The sequence below is a fragment of the Oryctolagus cuniculus genome, chromosome 7 (assembly GCF_051225735.1).
Source record: "Oryctolagus cuniculus isolate XC-2025 breed Fujian yellow rabbit chromosome 7, ASM5122573v1, whole genome shotgun sequence".
NCBI lineage: Eukaryota > Metazoa > Chordata > Mammalia > Lagomorpha > Leporidae > Oryctolagus > Oryctolagus cuniculus.
Window position 1 is genome coordinate 33,786,652 of NC_142873.1, and position 23,415 is coordinate 33,810,066.

Sequence of the window (23,415 nt, forward strand, 5' to 3'; positions counted from 1 at the left end):
ACGTTTGACAATTAAGAGCTGCTTATTAATTTCTATCGCCTCCCTAACTAGGAACGAACTTCCCACGAAGTCCTGGTTTGTTAGAAACGCCGCCACTTAGATTGGCTAGATTTTTCCAAGTCCCAGCTTGGTTGATGAGTTGAGCACTCTCCCGGGGATGGGGGCATGCTGGAGCCCGGGGTGGGGGTGGGGGATCCGTGGGCCTGAAGGAATGGAGAGCGGGTCTCCACTGGGTTTTGCGGGGTTGACCGGCTCACCCGCGATCTCTGTTGCGGCTGCAGGCAGAGCGGTAAGCCCCAAGTCTGTCTGCGAGGGCTGTCAGCGGGTCATCTCGGACAGGTTTCTCCTGCGGCTTAACGACAGCTTCTGGCATGAGCAGTGCGTGCAGTGCGCCTCCTGCAAAGAGCCCCTGGAGACCACCTGCTTCTACCGGGACAAGAAGCTCTACTGCAAGTATGACTACGAGAAGTAAGTGGCCGCGCCACCGAAGCGCGCCCTCCGCTTCGCCGTCGGTTGCGTCGCGACTTCGACCTTTCTTTACCCTCTCCTCTTCCGAGAGGGACCCACACTCCAGAGACAACTCCCCTGCACCCGCGCCCTGTGTACAGCCCTGGACAGCGGGGATCAGCACCAGTGAGCGCAGCCTTGGTCCCCGCACCGCAGAAGCGCGCGCTGTGGTCGCTGTCCCGGATCTGCTCACTTAGCTTTCAGTTCTCTTTAGGCCTTATTTCCTTGATTCGACCGTTCCCAGCCGCCACTGCTTTGGGGTCTCTGACCCTTGTGGGCTTGGTCTCCCTGTTTACCTGGTGCCCCTGGGGGTGGGCTGGGGTGGAATGTGGGAATTATCAGTGACGCTTGCCTCTTTGCTGGTTCCCGCTCCATCTAACTCAGGTGTCTGGGTCACCCTCGTGCTGGTGCGGGGCGAGGAGGCTGTCAGGAGCCCCTGGCTTCTGTCCCCTGTGTGCTGTGTCCTGTTCGGTTTTGTCCACTAGAGTCGGGACGCTGCTGCAGCTCCGAGCTAAGCGCATGACCGGTTGCTTTGCCTCTCCCTGTCCCCCTTCGTCCCCTTTTCCCCCTCGGGCGCAGGGGCGGTTAGGACAGAAATTGGGGACCGACAGAAATTGGGGACCGACCTGACGCCCCCTCCTCGATCCTGCGCCTCCACCCTAGCTGCGGTCAGGGTGTGTTTTGCTGCCTGCCAACGCGGCGGGCTCCTGCCAGTGGACCTGCACGTTCTGGTGTGTTCGAGGAGGATTCCGAGCCAGGTGTTTAAGAAAGTGGATTATTTCGAATCTACGTTTCTGTAATGCCTCAAACCTGAAGGAGAACAGGCAGTGGGAGCTAGACAGATTTTCTTGTTCTCGCCGGGCAAGGAACTCAGAGGATAAGAGGAGAGGGAACTAATTTTTCCTTGTGACAATAGCTAATGAGTAGGAGCATTGGCTTTGCAGGGCCGTGGAGGGGTTTGAAGGAGAGAGAAGTGGCTGAAAGGGAGGCCACTGTTTTGATACATTAGGGCTGGGAGCTGTAGGCGCGCGTGTGCACGCGCAGAATTTTGAATAAAAGGATCTGCACTTTATGATGGCAGCCCAGGGAGGGTTGGCGTGCATAGAAAAGCAGTTCCAGGGAAAACACAGTGAAAGCGGGTGTGCGACAGCACCCAGAAAGAGCAGAAAAATGTTCGTTTCTATGTTGTCAGGACTATGAGACTTACCACACAGGATCAGAGGTATTAGACTTACGGACAACACTAAAATTATTTGCACTATGCAGAGTTCTTTTGCCACAAAGCGCTTGAATTTTACCCCTACGTGGAGAGTACCCTAGGCATTTTTTAGTATTGTCTGGGGAAAATAATACGTCTGCATTTTTCAGAACGAAAAAGAATATGTGCCCAATCTTGGATGAGTTGGGATAGTACAGAAAAATGTAAAGAAGTGAGCACTCCACGAAGTAGTTATTATGGTTAGCATTTTTTGAAAGCAGATGTACCCGTGTCTGTTCTTGCTAGTCTGTCTATTGCCACAGCGACTTGAGTGTAAAAGCACACAACCTTTAGGTAATGAAGTGGATTTCACCCACACAGCTCCATGTATCATCTTCGGATAAAGCTGTGGGCTGGATTGCTCGCTTTTCTCTCGCGTTTCTCATCTGAGGGTTTTGTTATTGTGTGGACCCAATCTTTATCTTTCTGCTTACCAATCACTGAAGTGTCCACATCCTTCAGGCACAACAGGAGCAAACTCAGAAGTATCGGAGCTTAGGAAAGGATTTGAGTTGTGAATTTCTATTCTGTTTGTTAAAAAAAAAAAAATCACGAATCAAAGAAGGCTTAAGGGTCAACACAGCTGTCTGGCCGTCAGATCTTCTTTAAGGAAGTCAGGCTGTGTCAAGAGGAGAAGAAACAGTTGTTGGAAAGTACTTAACACAACAATGTCCCTTCCAGCTCAGCCCTTCAGGTTTGGTGGGGTTTGGGCTTATTAGCCCACGAGGGTCAGTTCTCCCCGCACAAAGCTATTTCTGCAAAGGGAAAATTGCAGGGATCAACTTGCCAGCTGTTGGCCAGAACTAAGAAGATTTCATAGAGGGGTGTGACCTACATTGTTCAGAAAGGTGTTGATGTTACAATGGAGGCTTATAATTTTCATGTAAAAATCTAGTTTGAAGCAATCTTGTTGCTGGTACTCTTTTGCTCATGGCACCGTCATTACTGGTCTGTGCCCAGCCTTTCCATTGCTTCTTAGATTCACTTAGATGAATTTGTTCCTTTTTAAAAATTCCCCTTTTCTCCTCTGTTCCACATCCCAATTTCTACTCTTCTTCTAATAAAATAGCATTTTAACTTATTTGATAATCTGAATGGTATTAACCTCTATGATAGTGGCTGAATGAGAGAAAGAAAATTGCTTTTTGTTGTTATTTAGGCAGAGGGCACATTCCTTTATTCAACAAGCTTTTTATTGGGCTTCTATATGCAAAACTTTGGACTAGGTGAGGAGAGAATATTCAGAAGTCAAAAGCCTGCCTTCAGGAGACTTCTAGCCTAGCACTTTTTTCCATCTGTGTTGTTTTAACTGGCACCTATTTCTTGAAAGTCTCCTCTGTAAGAGTGCAGGACTCAGTATTGCCCAGAGGCCATGTGGGATGACCAGGCTTTTATCCCCAAGGGGGACACAACCCAACTCTACACAATAGCCAGGACAGAATCACACCTTTCCTCCCTACTGCATTTATGAAAGTAACTTTGCCTTTTTTGGGGGGTGGAGAGGGGAGGTGGATCTTTTAAAAACTAGAAGCCCAGATAAGATAAATGGAGAGGAAAATGAGATGGAAGTTAAGTGGTAGGGCAATGATGAGATCTTAAATTATGGGGCACTTGAGAAAGAGTGTATGTTCAGGCAGCATCTTCCTCTCCAAAATTAATAACGTCCAAATGTTATTTCTACACATTGAAATGAAAGGCTAATAAATGGTTCGTTTGAAGTCTTCAATGGGCTTATATATTAACAGAGTGGGCTTGTAATTGTCTTAGCCGTTTGTATGTGCATTTCTGGGTGTTGGGCAGTTCTGCATTTGGATTATTGACTGTGTATTCATGGTATCAGGCAGCCAGTTAAAAAGGTGAAAACTGTATTTTAACACTTAGTTGTTATATATTCATAATGTCAAACATCAAGCTTTTCTAATAAAAAAAAACCAACAAGGGCATCTTGGGCACAGGACAGCTCATTGGAAAATTTCAGAATGTCATATTCATGCATTATGACACCCTTTAGAATACATGTATCTTCTGATTATCCAAAGCAAGCATTTAAGGCAAGAGTGGCCAACACTGAGTTGTGAACCCTCAGAGAGTAAAACTGCAGTCCACATCTGCTGTTCAATAAGTCGTGAAAGAAATCTAGCTTGGTTAGGTGGGATGATGGCATTTACAAAGCTGATGAAGATGTGCCATATCGCATCAAGCATCGGGGTGCTATAGGTGTGGATGTTGAGGGGCTGGAGTCAGCTGTCTCCCCGTTCCTGAAAGCTACCAGACAACCCAAATATTTTCCAGCCTGCGGGACTTCTATTTATATGGCTGTTGTTCCCCATTTAACTGAGTCCTCTGCGATCTAGTTAGTTTTGAGTTTTCCCTGAATTTGTTCCAAAGAAATGCTGTAGCTGGACTTAAGTCTGAGACAGAAGAGACTGCTGAATAACAGGAGTGTGGTAATACAATGGATAATTAAGCCTTCTGGAAAGGATCCCACATTTAAATCAAGTTTATATTGTTTCTTTCATGTGCCTGGCAGCTTGGTGGGTCAGGCGGGGCCCTCTCCCCTCACATATGAAGTTTATCATTATCCTCTGGATTGTTCTGGACATCTAAGGAGCAGTGTGGGATAGTATTGCTGTCATCAGGGCTGTTCTCACAGCATCATAACTCCCCACATGTCAGCAAATCACAGGCCTTGGGAAACCTTTCCTCAGAGGGCTGGTCCATGTTTTCTTTTCTTTCTCCTGGAGCAGCCCAATTTTCCAAAGAAAGTGGCTGAAATGGGGGAAAGTGGATATCACATGTAGATCTTTCTCTTTATCCTTTTTTTTTTTTGACCTACTGATTGATTGACAGCCTTGGGGAGAAAACAATTTTAGTAATGATCTCTATTAGGGTCAGTAATGAGTGAATTCTGCATTTTATCAATGTGGTGTAGGCGGAATGTGTGTGAAAGGAGGAGTTAGTTTGATTTTATTACTGTGACATTACTTGGAGATCAGAATTGGGCATGCAGTTACTCATAAAAGAAACCCAAGATAAAATTACAGAGGCAATTGTTAGAGTTTTGCTCTACTTTATCTTTTGTTGGCCCCACTCCTGGCACAATAAAATTTAAGGAACATGAAAATCAAACACAGCTAGGTAATAAATTGATGTCTGCATTGAATTGTAGGAGGCTTACCTCAGAATAAGTGCGGTGCATGGATTGTGGCTGTGTTCGAGCAGGCAGACTTAGCTCTTTTTGTTTTTGGTTTTAATTTTAGAGGGTGATTGGAAGCATTTTCTGCTTGTAGGTGCTTTCTCTTTCTATATGTGTTCGTTCCTGGTTGATACTTTCTCGGAATGTCAGACATAAAATTCTGAAATAAAATTAGATAGCAGGAGTTAATAGTGTTATGGAAATTAGAATTCTAAATATGAACATTGCTTTTGATTGTAGACTTATGCAGTGTTTTGATCCTTAGATAAATGCAACACTTTAAAAAAACAGTTATTTTCCTCTTTGGTGTTACATTCAGATTTCTGACAATTCATTGTCTTGCCTTTTAGTTTCATTTTTCTTATTTACAACTTCTGTATTAACTAAAAGACTGTTACCAACTTAAGGGAAGTGTCTTTGTTGTAGCTTTTCTGGTTTTCAGAAGGTTTTTGGAGCTAATGATTGGGTCCTGTTTTTCTGATGAGAACAATTCATTTATTAATTCATCAGCTAATTTTTTAAGGTCAAAGAAATTATTTGGGTTATGGTGTTTAGAAGTGAGCAAAGAGCCAAGGGTTTAAAATACTCATTACACAACCAGAAGTTTATTTAAAGTTCTTAGACTAAATGCATCTTACAAAATGTTATTGTTGAGTTTTATCAAGTTCATGTTGATTTGATTATCAAGTACACAATTGTGCCACACTGGGAATGAGTGATGGGAAACAAAGTGCCGTCATGTCCATAGTAGACAGATTTAGAAGAAATTTCTGCCTTACCTACAGTGTTAGCTCTACTGGTTTTTCATTTTTTAAAACATGTTGTGGAAGTGATTTTTAAAATGCTCTTTCACATCTCCAGAGAGAGTTTCTTAGGTAAGTTACTTGCAGGGTGAGATAAAGCAGGTTGGGGGCTGGATGGAGTGGGGCTTTCCTTGGGAGAGCCTTGATCTGTTCCCAACAGGCCGGAGACTTCTCCTTAGGAATACCCTGAATGCTTTTCTGGAATTCTCTTAGGGATGTCAGAACAGTGTTGTTGCCAGCAGCTCTTTTAGACTTGGTTTGGGGAGGTAGCGATTTTAGGAACAATTTTTAGAAAAGGTTCCTGAGTGACCGTCAGAGAGAACAGAGGAAAAAAAGACCCTTGTCTATCTCATGTCCCTGGGAGTGGCCTGTTTGCTGGAAAGAGCATCCGACTTCATGTTCCTTAGGATTTGCATTTTCTCCTTAGCCTCTTTGCCTAGCATGATATGGGACATTTTAGTCAACTTATCACAATTAGAATTAGTTATGTTATCATTGACCAGTGTCGACTGCCGCTTTGTGTCTCTTTGTCGTATATTAAACGAAAGCTAGCCAACTGTCTAGCTGAAATGGAGCAAACACCTTCCAAATGTCAAATTGTTATTTTTGTACAGCACAATGATCTGTCTCTATATTTTTAACTAAGATGAAATTAATAAAACTGCCATGGCCCTGGCATTAATTAGCAGGAGGATTAGAGCTATATCGGCTAGAAAGGAGGTGTAAACACCATAATCTGGCTACATGTTTGTTTTCACACTACTGAAAATAAATAAAATGAGACTTAGGATAGGGATTAGGTTTCTTTTGGCATTAGACAGCAGATGCAATTGGAATGCAGTAGAAACAGTGAGGTACTAGGGGAGACATTGTGTAAGGAATGCAACTGTGGCCCTGCATCGGTTTCCTACCCTGTGGGTCCCATCACAAACACCACCCCCCCAATCTGAAGTTTTAAAGAGGATTTTGGGAACCCACCTCTGTGCTGTTCCTTTCAGTGGGGGACGAGGCAACCAAGTCATCTGTAGAGCTTATCACCTGGCTGTCATGCCTGGATTGGCCAGAATTGAATGAAACCATGGCCAGATTCCCTATGATTGCACCATTATGTCATAACAAGTTCAAATATGAAGTAGACTGTGCTTTTCCTGGTCCTGTAACCGAAGCCACATGACCGGAGTTGATCTCTTTCAACCTTTCAAGCTACCAGTTGGGGATCCTATTTTGGGATAATAGCAAATATGTCTGGCTCTTCTGGCACTAGGCTGCAGTGCCTCTCTACCCCATTAGACTTGTGTTTGATCGCTCTCGTCATGTAACGAATGAGCCCTGGTAGGTATCTGGCCACTGTGCATTGGATCACCTTGACTGACTTGTCTATATTAAAAAAAAAATTGAAAGCATCCAGCCTTGCTGGGAATGTAGCACATGCTAAATCTAGACTTCACATCTGGCCCTGCCCCATTCTGCTTGCCCACTCCTATGCTTGCTCTGTGGACCTCTGTTAACTTGACTCTTGCAAGCACCAGAGACTACTTAAATTCCATCTCATCAATAGCCTTATTTCCTTTGTCCCAGGCCATCTTTGTGGACTGTTAGTGCCCCTTTGAATATCTTACTTGCAGGAACTGAAGTAGCCTTTCAGATGCACAAAATAGTGGTTCTGCTATGTGATCACCCAGTTAAGGAATAGTTACTGGATGGAGCTCAGATAAATAGTTGGTGAAGGGTGTTACTCTCATTTTACATGTTCCTCCTTGGTCAACCAAAACCTTCCTGAATGTTCCTGGCACCTAAGTGGATGCTGAGTTGTATTTGGCCACAGGGTGTGTCCTGGGGGCAGGGGAGGGTCCGAGAGGCTGCATCTGGTGCTGTCACCAGTAAGACAGGAGGAGGACTCACTGGGTGAGAATGCTGGTTAGCCTTCTGCCAGGCTTTGTGTCACTCGCTCTCAACTCTGCAGTTTCTTTGAAGATCTCACTTCTCCATCCTGGAAGGAACCCCCGTTGTCTCTGGACCACCTGGTTCTGCTGCTGCAAGAAGTGCTCCAACTGCCTTCCTAATTCCATCCCGCCCCTTCAGTTACACCTCCACCACTCCTGGACTCAGTGCAGTTGCTCCTTCCTTGTGGAGCCTCAGGAGCCTTTAAAAGGATTTTTCCAAACAAAACAAAACAAAACACCCCCTCCCGAACTCCAGATTAGCCTCTTAAGCTCATTAAAGTTCCTTTAAATACCAAAATGTTGGGCTCCTGGGGACTATACCCCCAAACCATATTTTCATTCTTAACATTGTTGTCATTCAGTGTGCAGCAGATTAAGGCCAGCTCCCTCTGGGACCAGCAACAGTGCTCCTTCTCTCCACGGGAGGGTCCGAATATGTCTTTGTTTGAGCACCAGCACAGCCCAGCCTAAGTAGGGACTCATGCCAGTGTGACCTGGGCTCCCTGCTCTGGGCTGGAAGAAGAGTTTGATGTCTCTCCCCAGGATGGGGCACAGGCGAGGGTGTGGACAGACAAGTGGTCTCTGCAGTGGTAGGAGCCTGGCTCTCACTGGGCCCTAACCCAATCGCTGGGGAGAACCAGGAATGGGCAAGTGCTTTGCTGGCTGGGATTGAAGAGCTGTCCGTGTCCTAGAGAAATGGGGGCTCTGGGAGCCCTTTGGCCCAGGCCTCAGCAGCACAGAAACCCAGTTCCCCTGCATTCCGGGTCCATAACCCTCCAGAGGTGGGTTTTCTGGCCACACCTGCCTTTCATCTGCTTCCCCTCCTCTCCTTTCAGCCTCCTCTCCAGAGAGTCCTCCTTAACAGCACCCCACCCCCTCTCTGTCACTTCAGACTTCCTTCCCTAAAGCTGGCTCTTGGGGAGGCTTTCTGGTTTTGACAGTGGAACAAATCCTTTTTAACATAACCATCTAGAGTTCTCCCCCCTGCTGCTGGCTCCCCCCCACCCTTTCTCTCCTTGTCCCTCCTCACATTGTGTCAGGGATTCCTTTTATGCATGTGTTCCCCTGAAATGACAGCCACCATCTTCACAGCAATACAGGCACAGCTCTGCAGAGGCAAACCAGCAGCAGTGCCAGGAGGTGGACTTGTGGAATCCACAGGGGAAGGGCAAACCAGAAAACCCTCCCCTGCCTTCCTTGGTCCTTGTGCCTCTCTTTCCTCTGGAGCTCTGTGCTCCTTAAATCCTTGGGCTCACCCTCCAGTGCAGGTTTTCTGACCCCATTTTCAGGATCGCAAATCGGCTTTGTCTTACGCTCTGAACTCATCTTTGTGACCTTTGAAATTTCGAATGACTCCATGTGCAACTTGGAGCCTGCTGTCACATTGGAGAAGATGACAGGAAGTGATTCACAATGGGATGTATGTGACAACATGGTATTCTTCTGAAGACGCTTTCTAACTGCGAAGATGTTCAGTCAGAGGAGCTGCTATCACAGGGCAGACTTTCAGACTGTAGGATGGGGCCAGTAGTGGAGATGATTTTGGGCAGAATGCAAATTATGGTTTTTAGGAGGCTTCCCTGTTTGTCCATGTGAAAGCCTGGCCATGATTTGGTACCACCCCCTTTCTTGTGGGTTTCATTTTCTTTGTGCTCTGTTGTTGGCAATAGACATAAAAAGTCTTTGGGTATAGAGTAGTATATAAGATTGGGTATCAGTTTTTTTATATATATATGAGTAAAAACCTATACGTATTCTTCAGAATGTGTGCAATGGCCTTCCACAGTATGGTTAAAAACATAGTGCTAGCGGCTGGCATTATGGCTTAGCAGGTTGCGTCCTGGCTGCTCCACTTTTGATCCAGCTCCTTGCTAACGTGCCTAGGAGGACAATGGAAGATGGTACAAGTGAGTGGGTCCCTGCCACCCAGGTGAAAGATTTCTTTCTCTTTTTGTCTCTGCCCATTTTTCTGGAGTGAATCTTAAACACACACACACACACACACACACACAGTGCCATGGTCCCATGTACCTGGGATCAAGTCCTTGCTGCACTCACTGTTCATCACCTGTGTTACGTTGGGCAAAGGTCTTACTTTCTCTGTGTCTGTTTCTTTTCTCTAAGACAGGGAGAATGGTAGCACCATGCTTCTAGGGTCATTTTGGGTTAATACTTACAAAGCACAAAGTCAGTTCTTGGCTCATAGTAAATGCCCTAGAAGGACTCGTTGAGAACAAAAATGATCCTTTTCGGGTTTCAAAGAGGTTTCACGTATGTAATCACTGTTGATCCTCAGGGCAATGTTCCAAGTTAGAAAGTTTCAGTTTTTCCCTCTCACACTTTGTAGCCGAGGAAACTGAGGTTTGCAGAGTTTAGGAAGTGGCCTGAGGTCCCGCTGCTGGTAGAGAGAGAAGCTGGGATGCTCTCCCCAGCCGTGACCCCTGGTCCCATGGCCTTTCCACTAAATCACACCATCTGCTGCTTTATTCTGGTGTTCACACCCCAGTGAGATCACAATTCTCAGTTTGTCCTGTTGAACCAGCTCTTGGAAAACAAGTCCCCACCTGCTAGATACTTGAGCTTTCAGGCAGCCTTCTGTGGTCAGCTGTTTCGAGTATTCTGTGGTTTTAAAGGAAGTTTTCAAGGTTGAGGGGTTGCCCAAGTGTGTGTGTGTGTGTGTGTGTGTGTGTGTGTGTGAGTGAACACTGCTGGGGTGCGCTCATCCTTCCTGTTGGTCAAGCTCTCACACAGGGACAGCCCTACCCTGGCCCACCCTCCCAGCCCTTGCCACCTGCACTGGACTCTGCTGTCCTCTAACGTAACAGTGCTTTCCCACCGGAAGAGGAACACAGACAGCCAGCCGCACTCTTCCTCTCCAGCTCCCAGGGTTTGCTGTTGGTGACTTTTGTTCTGGGAGCCCGTCTGCACATTTGGCAGCAGAACTGTAAAATGTCAGATCCAGAGCCTTCCAGACGCAGCTTCCATTGGGACTAATCAGCAGCTGTCCATCCATTCCTGGGATAACCCCTTTCCAAGTTCTCTTCTGAACTGCATTGTGTTTTCAAACAAGTCCCAGGCTTAGCTCGGAAAGATCCCAGTGTGAGCCTGGTTTCCGGAACTGTTGACAATCCTCTTGTTTGTTACTTGGCCTGGCTGGATTGAAAAGTGATCATGGAATTTGGTTTATAAGGAGCACAGGATTCCTGTATTGCCTTGCTTCTTCCACCACTGCTGACATTTTTTTTAAATCTTCCAACTAACTCCAGTCAGTTTTAGAGAGATGAAATGAAAGTATGTCTGAATTTAATCTTTGTCAACTAATGGTTAATGAAACTGAAGATTTTAGGTAAGACATGAGCAGCCAGAATATATTTGCCCTCATTGTACATGGATTTCCAAAATTTGGAATTAAAGGAAACTCCTTTTTTTTAAGCTTTTTTAATATTTATTTGAAAGGTGGAGTTGCAGAGAGAAGGAGAGACAGATTTTCCATTAGCTGGTTCACTCCCCAGATGGCCACATGACCAAGGCTGTTGACAGGTCGAAGCCAATGTCCAGTTGCTTCCTCTGGGTCTCCCATGTGGGTACAGGGGCCCAGGGACTTGGGCCATCTTCTGCTGGTTTCCTAGGCACTTTAGCAGGGAGCTGGATTGGAAGTAGAGCTACTGAGTCTTGAACTGGCCAGCACCCATATGGGATGCTGACAGCACAGATTGTGACTTAACCCTCTGCGCCACAATGTGGCCCCAAAGAGAATCTTAAAAACAGTTAACTCATTGATTAAATCACTCATTTGTTCATTTAATCATCAGATTTATTCTAAGTTCCTGTATATGAAAACGGATAAAACAACACTGGGGACGGGCACTGTTGCGTACTAGACAAAGTTGCTGCCTGCCGTGCTGGCATTCCATATGGGTGCTGGTCTGAGTCCTGGCTGCTCCACTTCCAATTCAGCTCTCTGCTAATGTGCCTGGGAAAGCAGTGGAAAAGGCCCAAGTGCTTGGGCCCTGGTACCTACGTGGGAGACCTGGAAGAAGCTCCAGGTTCCTGGTTTTGGATGGGCCAAGCTCCAACTCTTGTGGCTATTTGGGGAGTGAACCAATGGATGAAAGACCCTTCTCTCTCTCCTTCTTCCTCTGCATCTCTGTAACTCTGCCTTTCAAGTAAATAAATAAATAAATCTTTAAAAAAAAACAAAACAAAACACTAATATGTTAACAGTCTAGCAGAGGCATAAACAGATGCTTTATAATGAGAGCAAAATTCTTTTTTTTTTTTTTTTGAAGATTTACTTATTTGGAAGGCAGAGAGTCAGAGAGAGAGGAAGGTACACACACACATGCACACACACACACACAGAGAAGTGAGCTCTTCCATTTGCTTGTTCACTCCCCAAATGGCCACAAACCAGGTCTGGGCCAGCCTGAAGCCCAGAGCGCAGAGCTCCACCCTGGTCACTCACATGGGTGGCAGGGGTTCAAGTACTTAGAACATTGTCTGCTACCTTCTTGGGCGCATTAGCAGGAAGCTGACAGAAGCTGAGCAGCTGGCATTTGAACCAGTGCTCTAATATGAGATGTTGATGTTGCAAGCAGTAGCTTAACACGCTATGTCACAGTGCCAGCTCCCCCCATCAAATAAAATTCTTTTAAGAGAGGTATGGTCAGTGAGACAGAGCAGTGAATCTAAATCTCTTTGTTCTGTGTTACTGTTGCTATTCAATATCTTTATAGTGCTTGTCACAATTAAAAAATATAATATACATATACTTTGTATATAGACATATGTATTGTATGTGTATACATTATATGTGTGTATATATAGTTTGTAAAAAATTCATGGAAAATGCACATTATGAAAAAACTATGTATGAATTTCAATTTTTTTTGCACCAAAACAAACTTATCCCTTAATTCTATTTTTCCATGCCTCTTTGAAGTTCCCTTGTTTATGTATTGGTTATTATCTATGTCACTAGATCATGAACTACATAAGGGAAAGCACCTTTCTGTATGGTTTGATTTTTTTTTTTTAATCCTGCTTCCCCAGCATCTTGCACAGTACTTGACAGATAGTAGGCATTTGACAAAGTCTTCCTGCTTGAACAGATAAATTCAACAACCAACTTCTGGGATTGTTGAAAAGGTGTAGAAGAGGTGTTATGTTAATTGTCTCTTGGAGAATGAGTGGGAATGTAGGAAAAAGGGAAAGGGTGGGGGAATTGGATGTGGAGAAAGAAGCAGGAGCAAGTTGATAGCATCCTGAAAAGGAAGCATGTTGGTTCCTGTAATCACTAATCATGGAAATGGTGGTAGTCACAGCATCAAATATATTAGAGAGTGGGCTGGATGTGGACTTCAAATAGTACAAAGCAGTGAGGAGCATTATGTTACATGCAAAGGGCTTCCAACTTCATCCTGTGGCTAGGAGGCAACCAGCAGAGATCTCTAAGCAGAGGGATGGTGTGGGCATACTTATTTTCCAGAAGGTAATTCTTATGGTATATGAGGGCACCAGTAGGAGCCTGGGTAGAGACTGGGCAGAGTGATCCATCAGACAATTGTTGCTGTAGTCTATGGGGGAATCATATGGATATGAATTAAGGTGGAGGCATTGGGGGCTGGTGCTGTGGTATAGTGGTATAGTGGGTAAAGCTGCCAACTTCAATGCCAGTATCCCATTTAGGTGCCTGTTTGTATCCACTGCTCCACTTCCAATCCAGCTTCCTGTTAGTGGCCTGGGAAAGCAGCAGAAGATGGCCCAAGTCCTTGGTCCCCTGCATGCATGTAGGAGACCAGGAAGAAGTTCTGGCTCCTGGCTCTGGCCTGGCTCAGCCCTTGCCATTGTGGCCATTTGTGGAGTGAACCAGTGGATGGAAGATTCCTTTATCTGTCTCTTCCTCTCTCTTTGTAACTGTGAGTTGCAACATAAATAAATAAATCTTTAAAAAAGATGGAGGCATTGGCAATGGAGAGAACAAACATGATAAAAAATATTCCCAACAGAGGATGAATTGAACTTAAGATTTTTAATTGTGGGAAGTAGTGACTGAGAGGGAAGTTTTGAGGATGCTCCAAAAGAGATGAGGTGGATGATCACGTCCATACTTGATACAGGGAATTAAAGAAGTAGAGTAGGCATTTGGGACAGGCAGAGGTGAATAATGAGAATATTATGGATATACAAAGTTACTGCTTAGACATTCAAGTAGAGATGTCCAGGAAGCAATTGTATAAGATTTGCAAGCTAATTTGGACACAAAGCTTTAGATGCATTTTTTTTGACAGGCAGAGTGGACAGTGAGAGAGAGAGACAGAGAGAAAGGTCTTCCTTTTGCCATTGGTTCACCCTCCAATGGCCGCCGCGGCCTGCGTGCTGTGGCTGGCGCACCGCGCTGATCCGAAGGCAGGAGCCAGGTGCTTCTCCTGGTCTCCCATGGGGTGCAGGGCCCAAGCACTTGGGCCATCCTCCACTGCCTTCCCAGGCCACAGCAGAGAGCTGGCCTGGAAGAGGGGCAACCGGGACAGAACCTGGTGCCCCGACCGGGACTAGAACCTGGTGTGCCAGCGCCACTAGGTGGAGGATTAGCCTATTGAGCCGCGGCGCCGACCTAGATGCATTATTATTATTAATAAGAGAAGAGGAGAATACCCAAGGGGATACTTGTGTATAGAATGAGAGGAGGGCCAAGGGTGGAGCTCTGGGGAGCACAGTATTTCAGGGAGACCTCGGAGAGCCTACTGCAGGGAGAACAGTAGGGCAAATGGGGTTCTGGAAGACAAGGCAGTGATGGGGAACTTCAAGAAGTGAGGCCACCTATTTGCCCTTGGAATTGGCAGTTAGTCACTGATAAACTTATAAAGCATAGTCTTGTTAGAGGCATGGGGTACAGGAAGTTTAGCATTTAGTAGGCTGTACAGTAAAAGAAGTTGAAGAAGTAGAGGGTAGACGTGGCCAAGGCTTTGCAGAAGACGGATAGTAAAAGAACAATTGGAGGAAAAAAGATAGTACTTGGGTTGGAGATAGATTGATGGTGACAGAGTATTTTTGAACCTACATGATGGCTCAGGTAAGCTTAGTCAGGAAAGGGAGACTAAAGATTCAGGAGAGGGAGAGGCATCCATTTGGTGTAGGAGAAGCTCAGGGAAGGTCAGAGAGCATCCAGGGCATGGGTCATGCCACTGATTTGCTCTTTCCTAACCATTCTCTTTGCTGTTTTATGCATTTCCCTGTGGATTAGCTAGAACTGATAACCACAGGACAGAGGCTGGCAGTGAAGGGTGTGCTTCCCTTTGCTCCTTTGAGCCTCTCCGGGGGCAGCCACTGTAACTAGCTTCTTTCCCGAGGCCAACCTGGTTCCAGGACCTGGGAAGTGAAGCTCCAGACTATTTCCTTCTTTTTCAGATACCAGCCATCTTTGTGTAAACCTCACTTGTCTGTCTTCTTCCTGTTTCTGTTCTTGATCCATGCAGAGCTCTGTCTGGTGACAGCAGGATCTAAGGTATACCACTTTGGGCCAACTCCCTGGAACAGGTCTACAGGCCTCCCAGGGCTAGCAACCAGTCAGCTGTGCATGGCAAATAGACCTGCTATATGCCTGGCATTTGAAGACCTTTTGCTTTCTGTGACACTTGGGAGGACTCTCAAGAGAAGGGAGTTCAGGATGTGGGCACCGTCCTCCTTGCTGACCACACCTCTGAGCCCCTATCTCCTTACCCAGTCTTGTGCACTTGGGTGACTCAAAGGCTTAGTTCCCTTGCCTGGAGGCCAGCATGATCTAGTGGATAACTGGGTCTTTCAGGATCCTTGAGCCTTAATCTTGTCTTTTCCTCTGCTTTGCTTAGATGGGCCTGAGCAAAACATTTAACCTCTTTGAGACGATCCCATTTACTGCAATTCCTTTACCTGTAACACTCTCAGGTGTGGAGGCTGACAAACAAACTGATATGTGCAGTGGTAGAGGGTTAATTGTCCTGACGGGGAGTGGGTGAGCAGCGGTATGGTTAGATGGGTATTCTTCCTTAGGTCTGTGGCTGTCCTATCCATATGACCCTAGGAAAGAAAAGATGATAGGTTATAAGGAACCAGACCTCTTGCTTCAAGAGGGAATTAAACTGAACTGGTACTGCCAAAGAAGCTAAGTATTTTCCATTGGCTTTGCCTTGGTGGCCAGTAAATTCAGTGGAAAATATATTAGTGATGGGTTATTTGATATCATAGACATCCAACTGATTCATGGAATGAATTTTTCTACTTGTCAACTGGTTGTTAGGGCTTAATTTAGACTGAGCTCAGTAGTGCTAGAAGGGAGACTTGGGTGGAGAACTATAATACAAATGGCAATACTTACTAATATGTGATTTTCTACTTTCCCTGTTGACAGTTAAAGAGCAAGGGCCAAATGGAATGCACTCTTTTAAATGGCAACATGGACACAGTGGGATTGTTGGAAAGCCATTAGTAGCCAAACCTAGTTAATATCAGCTCAGGTAAAGGCTCTCCATCACTGGCCCCTTTCCCTCAACTTAATTATTAAAGGATTAAAGGACTTCCCCAATGAACTCCCTTAAAAATTTAATGATGTGCAGTATTGCAGAGGTCGAACTGTTACGATGAAGTGATTTCAGCTTGCTTTGACATTGCTGGTTAATCAGAGAGGGAAGAAGGTTCCAAGGCTCGTGTTACCTGTAATATGGCGAGACTCACCGTCACAGGCAGTGGGATCAGGGAGCTCACATTCTGAGGTGTGCCAGGTTTTGCTAACTTCTGGGGACAAGACAGAGGGAGAAGATATCCTGCCTGTGGCCCTCCAGTCCATATGGCATCTGTGTAGATGCTACTGGCTCTCTCTTAGAATTGAACAGTACTTTTAGGAGAAGCTCCTGAAAAGAGATGTGTGTAGGGCCTTGATGTGATGTTGTAGTTGTGCATAAGGGGGTCAGTCAGTCCTCAGTAGTCACTTGCAGCCTCATTAAACATGAAGTGTGGGCTTTGAGTTGGCCTTTTCTGATTGTTACAGACACGGACACCAACACCCACACACCCACATGCCACATCCCCCAGTGTACCTGGGGATATACACCTGTGGGATCAGTTGGCAAAGGCAGAGGTGTAACCTGTGGCTGGTGAACTAATTCAAGTCCTCTTGGTTTTTGTGGTAACCCAACCCATTATCCTTAGATTCACCAGCACCAAGGGCTAAGTAACTGGGCTTTATGAGCCACAAGCAAGCTTAACATTCAAGGCCATGGGTATGCCCTGAGTGCTCTGCAAATGCAGGTCTATAATGGAGCATACAGTGAGGAGTGAGGGTATCACAGCACAGCAGTACTGTCCAGCTTGGTGGCTACTGTCTTACTTACCAAGTCTCCATGGCAAGAGGCATTGAGCCTTGCTGACTGTTTTATTGATGAATCGCTCAGCACTTAGGAGTTCTAGACTTCAAGGGTCATTTCTAATTTTAAAACTCTATCTGAGGGCAAGTGTTTAGGTTTATTTTAAAAAAAGATTTATTTTATTTATTTGAATGGCAGTGTTAGAGAGAGAGAGAGAGAGCGAGAGATCTTCTATCTGCTGGTTTACTCCCCAAATGACCACAATGATTGGAGCTGAGCCAGTGCAAAGTCAGGAGCCAGGAGCTTCTTCCAGGTCTCTCACCTGGGTGGCAGGGGCCCAACCACTTGGGCCATCTTTTGCTGCTTTCCCCAGGCTATTAGCAGGAAACTGGATTGGGAATGGAGTAGCTGGGACTTGAACCAGCTTCTATATGGGATGCCAGCATCATAGGCTAGCTTTACCTGCTGTGCCACAATGCTGACCCTAACTTAGCTGTTAAGATGCCTGACTTGCACATTGGAGTAATTGGGCTCAGTATCTGGCTCTAGATCATGACTCCAGCTTCCTACTAATACAGACTTTGGGAGGCAGTGGTGATGGCCCAAGTAATTGGGTTCCTCCCACTCACATGGAGATGTGGATTATGTTCCTGGCTCCTGGCTCGGACCTGACCCTGCCTTGGCTGTTGCCAGCATTTGGGGAGTGAACCAGCAGCTAGCAACAGTCTTTCTCTGTCTCTCTCCTCTCAAATGAATATATTTTTAAATATCTTAAAAAAACTTCAACTCTGGTTGGTACAGCATCTACTGTTTGTTTTGTGAAGCCTATTTCTTGTTTGGTTAAAGTTGGAGTTCATATTATTATAATTTTTCATGTGCCATTACCTTGTAATATTCTATCTTTTTTTTTTAAGATTTATTTTTTATTTATTTGAAAGAGAGGGAGAGAGAGGGAGAGACGGAGAAAGAGATCTTCCATCCACTAGTTCACTCTCCAAATGGCCTCAATGGCAAGGACTGGGCCAGGCCACAACCAGGAGTCTGGAACCCCATCCTGGACTCCCACATGGGTGTAGGGACCCAAGTACTTGGGCAGTCTTCTGCTGCTTTCCCAGGTGTGTTGGTAGGGAGCTGAATCAGAAGTGCAGCAGCCAGGACGTGAACTGGAACTCCAATACGAGGTGCTGGTGTCGCAGGTAGTGGTTTAACTTGCTGTGCCGCAATGCCAGCCCCTCAATCTACCCTTCTGAAGAGTGAACTCGTAGTAACTCAGTTTCTTTCCTCTGTGCTCTGAAATTGCCATTTAATGAAAGATACCATTATTTTTAGGGTAAGATTTAGAATTGTGGTTCTGGCCCTCAGTTTTGATCAGCCTCAAAGATGTGTTTTAACTTATTTATTATTGATTCAATTAATATAGTTTGAGCACCTACTGTATGCTACACATCATTCTAGGTACTCAGGAAGCAGCAGAGAATAACACAAAGAGAATCTCTGACTACACAGAGCTTACATTCTAGAGGGGAAGAAAAGACACAAATAAGTAGAAGACACCTTCCTGAGGCCTGCGTGGTGGCATAGTGGGTTAAGCCATCACCTGTGACTCTGGCATCCTATATGGGTGCTGGGCCGTGTCCTGGCCGCTGTGCTTCCTAACCAACTCCCTGCTAATGGCCTGGGAAAGCAGCGGAAGATGGCCCAAGTGCTTGGGCCCCTGCACTCACATGGGAGACCTGGAAGAAGCTCCTGGTTCCTGGCTTCAGCCTGGCTCAGAACTGGCTGTTGAGGCTGTTTGGGGAGTGAATCAGCAGATGAAAGATTCTCTCTCTCTCTCTCTCTCTCTCTCTCTCTCTCTCTCTCTCTCTCTCACACACACACACACACACACACACACACAGCCTCTCAAATAAATAAAAAAAAAATCTTTAAAAAAAGACACCTTCCTGCAGATATCCTCAAGTCTGACTCCCCTGACTCCCCCTCCTCTCCCAGAGCAGTGATCCTCTTTGAGCCTGGGCTGTAATTTCCCTCTTCAGTGGCCAGTGTCTAGCTTGTCCTGCCCATTAGACTGTGAGCTCTGTTGAACACTGGAATGGTTCTTTGTTCACCTGTTTGAGGCCTAGAACATGATTGGCACCTGGTGATTGTTGTGGAAGGCTTGGAGTGATGGAATGAGGTGGTGGAAGAAAGTGCAGGGAGGTGATTCCAAAGTGCTCCACTGGGGCTGAGATGGTGAGGGCACTGGAGGAAGGCTATGGGACAACATGGCTTTTGTTGAATGTGGGTGAGATCATATTCTGCTTTGGAGATGCAGGTTTTTATTACTTAAAGACTTCCCCAGAAGCCAAAAAGGACGGGGAAGTGGAAAGGAGGCAAGTGAGTGAAAAATCCAGCGGCACTGGTATTTAGGAAGTCTGTTTGAATTGGAGGTGTTAAATCTGGATTTCTTTGTAGGATATCTATGAATCCTTCAAATTATTTTTCCAGAAGATAGTGTGTGTGTGTGTGTGTGTGTGTGTGTGCTTCTGGGGAAGAGGGTACATAGATCTGATCAGATCTAGAAGTCGCCTGTGATCACAAATGATTAAGAGTTAGTGATCTGGAAGAAAGGGAAAGTGTTAAGTATTAGGCACCATCCCTCCTGGAGAAAATAACACAGTAAGAATGGAGGGCATGGAATATGTTTCTGGCCTAGAGGTTGGGATGCACACGTTCAATGTTAGAGTGCTCTGGGTTCGAGTCCTAGATCCATTCCTGTGTCCCGCTTCCTCTGGGAGGCAGCAGATGATGGCTCAAGGACTTGGGATTCCTACTACTCATGAGGGAGACCCCAAAAGGAGCTCCTGGCTTCAGCCTGCAGAGTCCCAGCAGTTGCAGGCCTTTGGGAAGTGAACCACCAGATGGAAAGATCCATGTGTGTCTGTGTGACTCTCCATCTCTCTCTTTTGGTGTCCCTGTCTCTCTGCCTCTCAAATTAAAGGAAAAATACTGGAGTGAGAAAGCCTCAGACTACCACCCCTCTGCCACATACACACAGATGGCGACATGCATTCAAATCCTAGCTCTGAAAGGCTCCAAGGAATCTGCCTTCTTATTTCTAAAAGGAAGGAACTATCTATGTTGTAGGGTTGAAAATTATGTGTATTTATAAAGCATATAGTAAATACTCTCAGTAAACAGTAGCTAATTATACTAATAATTTGTATGCTAACGTTTAGCAACACCAGCCAATGGTAGATTATGCCCATATGGGCAATTTTATTCTCATACCAGTGGTTTGTTTCTTTCACTACCTTAAAACCTCAGCATTAGTTTTCTAAGAATTCTCAGTGGAAATACCTAATATTTTAAAAGGATATAAAAGCAGACAGATTGCCTTGTAAAGTAAAAACACACATCAGATTTAAAAAAGAAAAATCAAGAGCAAGAAATACTTGGTCTTGGAACCAGAGCATTGAAACGGATGGAATCTACTTACCATTGTTGATTTATATGAACTGTGATGAACTTCAACTGTGACCATCCAGTATTTATTTGTTACATTCATCCTACACTGAGAGATAGTGAGCAACTTTATTAAGTTTACCCTTCTTTGCTAATTGCAATCATGTGTTGGTAACTGGAGACTGAACCGAGTTCTGACTCGATACGGCTGTCAGGAGGAGCTGATGCACTTGGATTTCACAAACATGTGTGAACTGTCCAAATCTCTTCTTATGTTTAACAGGGCTCCAGTCTTTCTCAGAAGGTGCACATAATGATGAAACTTATCAAGTTATTGTCTATTCTTCATAAACAAGATCCTAAAATGGACCATGGTTAATCAACTTGCTAATACTAATTCAATGAATGAACGCACACTCCAATGTTTAAATACCAAGGATCTTCAAAAAGTTAATGGAAAATATGTATTATGAAAAAATAGTGCATGGATTTTAAAAACATTTTTAAAGAATTACTTTTATTTATTTGAGAGAATTACAGAGAGAGAGAGAGGTCTTCCATCCAATGGTTCACTTCTTAAATGGCCTCCATGACCAGAGCTGGGCTGATTCGAAGCCAGGAGCCAGGAGGTTCTTCTGGGTCTTCCATGTGCATGCAGGGGCCCATGCACTTGCCTATCTTCCACTGCTTTGCCAGGCCATAGCAGAGAGCTGGATCAGAAGGGCGGCTGGGACACGAACCGGTGCCCATGTGGGATGCCAGCACCACAGGTGGAGGCTTAACCCTCTCTATCACAACACCAGCCCTGGATTTCAAAACTTTTGTGCACCAAAATAAACTTTTTTTTTATTTCCATTTTCCATGAATGTTTTAAAGCCCCTTTGTATGAGTATGACATCCATTAATTTATGCATCCACTGTGCATTTTCATAAGGGTGTATTTTCTGTAAGAGTTCAAAGTTTTTGAATTTGTATTTTTTAAAATCACCTACAGTTTCTCTCAACCTTTCTACTAGTCACTTTGAAAGTACTATGCAATGTAAAACTACTAACAGACACAGAGAGCCTAAATGAGTAGAAGGTCATATTTTAAGTAAATGATACAAATCAGTCCCAACTTATAACCATGTCTTCTGTCTTTCTATTTCAGACCCCAAACTAATTTACAAAAAAGATTGCCCTCTAAATTTGAGTAATCCATAAAACCTCTTTGTACAGGGCTGTCATTGTGACTTAGCAGGTTAGGCCACCACCTGCAATGCCTTCACCCCATAAGGATGCTAGTTTGAGGCCTGGCTGCCCCACTTCTGACCCAGATCTCTACTAATGCATCTGAGAAAGTCGTGGAGGATGGCCCAGATGCTTGGGCCCTTGCACCCACATGGGAGACCCAGATGAAGCTCCTGGCTTCAGCTTTTGTCCCAGCCCTGGCAGTTGCCGCCACCTGGAGAGTAAACCAGTGGATAGAAGATGTCACTCGGCCGGCGCCATGGCTCAACAGGCTAATCCTCCGCCTAGCAGCGCCATTACACCGGGTTCTAGTCCCGGGCGGGGCGCCAGATTCTGTCCCGGTTGCCCCTCTTCCAGGCCAGCTCTCTGCTATGGCCCGGGAGTGCAGTGAAGGATGGCCCAAGTGCTTGGGCCCTGCACCCCATGGGAGACCAGGAGAAGCACCTGGCTCCTGCCTCCAGCCGCAGCGGCCATTGGAAGGTAAACCAAAGGCAAAGGAAGACCTTTCTCTCTGTCTCTCTCTCACTGTCCACTCTGCCTGTCAAAAAAAAAAAAAAAAAAAAGATGTCACTCTCTCTTCTCTCCCTCCCTCTGTCTCTAATTCTTCCTTTCAAATAAATAAAATAAATCTAAAGAAAAAAAGGTTAAAAATCATTTTTTCCCAAAGGGGTAGTGTTTCAGTGGCACAATTCAAGGTCAAAATGCTCATTCCCTATGGGAATTCTTACTGCATCAGGGAGGGCTCCAGGATGGGAGCCTCTGGACCACCAGGGACTACTTGAGGTGGACTGTAGCTCTCAGGATGGTGATTTGAGAGTGGCCAGTCCTGGAGGGCTTCCTCCTCTCTTAGTCAGTCAAGAAGTTGACTCTGAGACCCCGAGACCTTATCCCCCAGCTTGTACCACTATCTTTCCAGCTGCTACTTGCTGGGTACAAAGAAGAGGGCACCTACTCTCAACTCCTTTCATAGCCAGGACAACTTCAGCTTAAGAAGAACTTAATGTAAGCACCATTGCACAGTACTTAACATTCCCCATAATGAGTCATATGATTTTGCATGGTAAGTATCAAAAAAATGGCAGAGTGCTTGAGAATCAAACCTGGACTTGAATCCTGGACTTGTTACTTATTAGATGGGTGACCTTAGATGGACTATTTGATGTTTTTGTGTCTTAGTATCTTCACATGTAACATTAGGATAATATATTACCAACCATGTAGGAATGTTATGAGTTTTAAATGAGACATGAATGCTCATAACTTTAAACAGTAAATGTTAACTCTAATCATCATCATTAACATCATTATCATGGAATTGAAGGCAATCGTGACTGAAGTTGCTGGAATTTTCTGCATCTGTCTGTTTTTGCTTATGCCTTTTGAACTGAACTGTGACATGGACAGTTGCTCTATGCAGCAGTGCACTAATTGCTTTGTTTATATGAGTTGTGGGTCAGTCGGCAGTTTTCTGTAAATAATGCATATTAACTCATTCTGGATTTTGTGCATCTTTTCCCAGCTTTGTCTACATGTCGTTTGACTCTTAGTCTGCTTTTCACTTAGCATCCATGGTGGCCACTGTGTTTTACTTTACCTTTCTTGAATGCATGCACCTCTCTGAAGGAGGCAACAATCAATTTATGTCATATATGGCTGCCAAATGAGAATTTTAAGTAAACATGCATCGAAAACTGTA

General features: G+C 45.1%; 1 protein-coding gene across 6 annotated transcripts in view; it reads left to right on the forward strand.

The window, feature by feature from the left end:
* LMX1A (LIM homeobox transcription factor 1 alpha) overlaps window positions 1-23,415 on the forward strand; it is a 169,772-nt gene that overhangs the window by 3,526 nt on the left and 142,831 nt on the right. For 5 of the 6 annotated variants that reach the window (XM_089336936.1, XM_017345718.4, XM_051858425.3 and 2 more), the window contains one exon: window positions 282-468. In XM_089336936.1, coding sequence (XP_089193062.1) covers window positions 282-468 — 187 coding nt within the window. Of the gene's footprint in view, window positions 139-281; window positions 469-23,415 lie in introns of all 6 variants that reach the window. The other variant, XM_089336938.1, reaches the window with a different exon arrangement.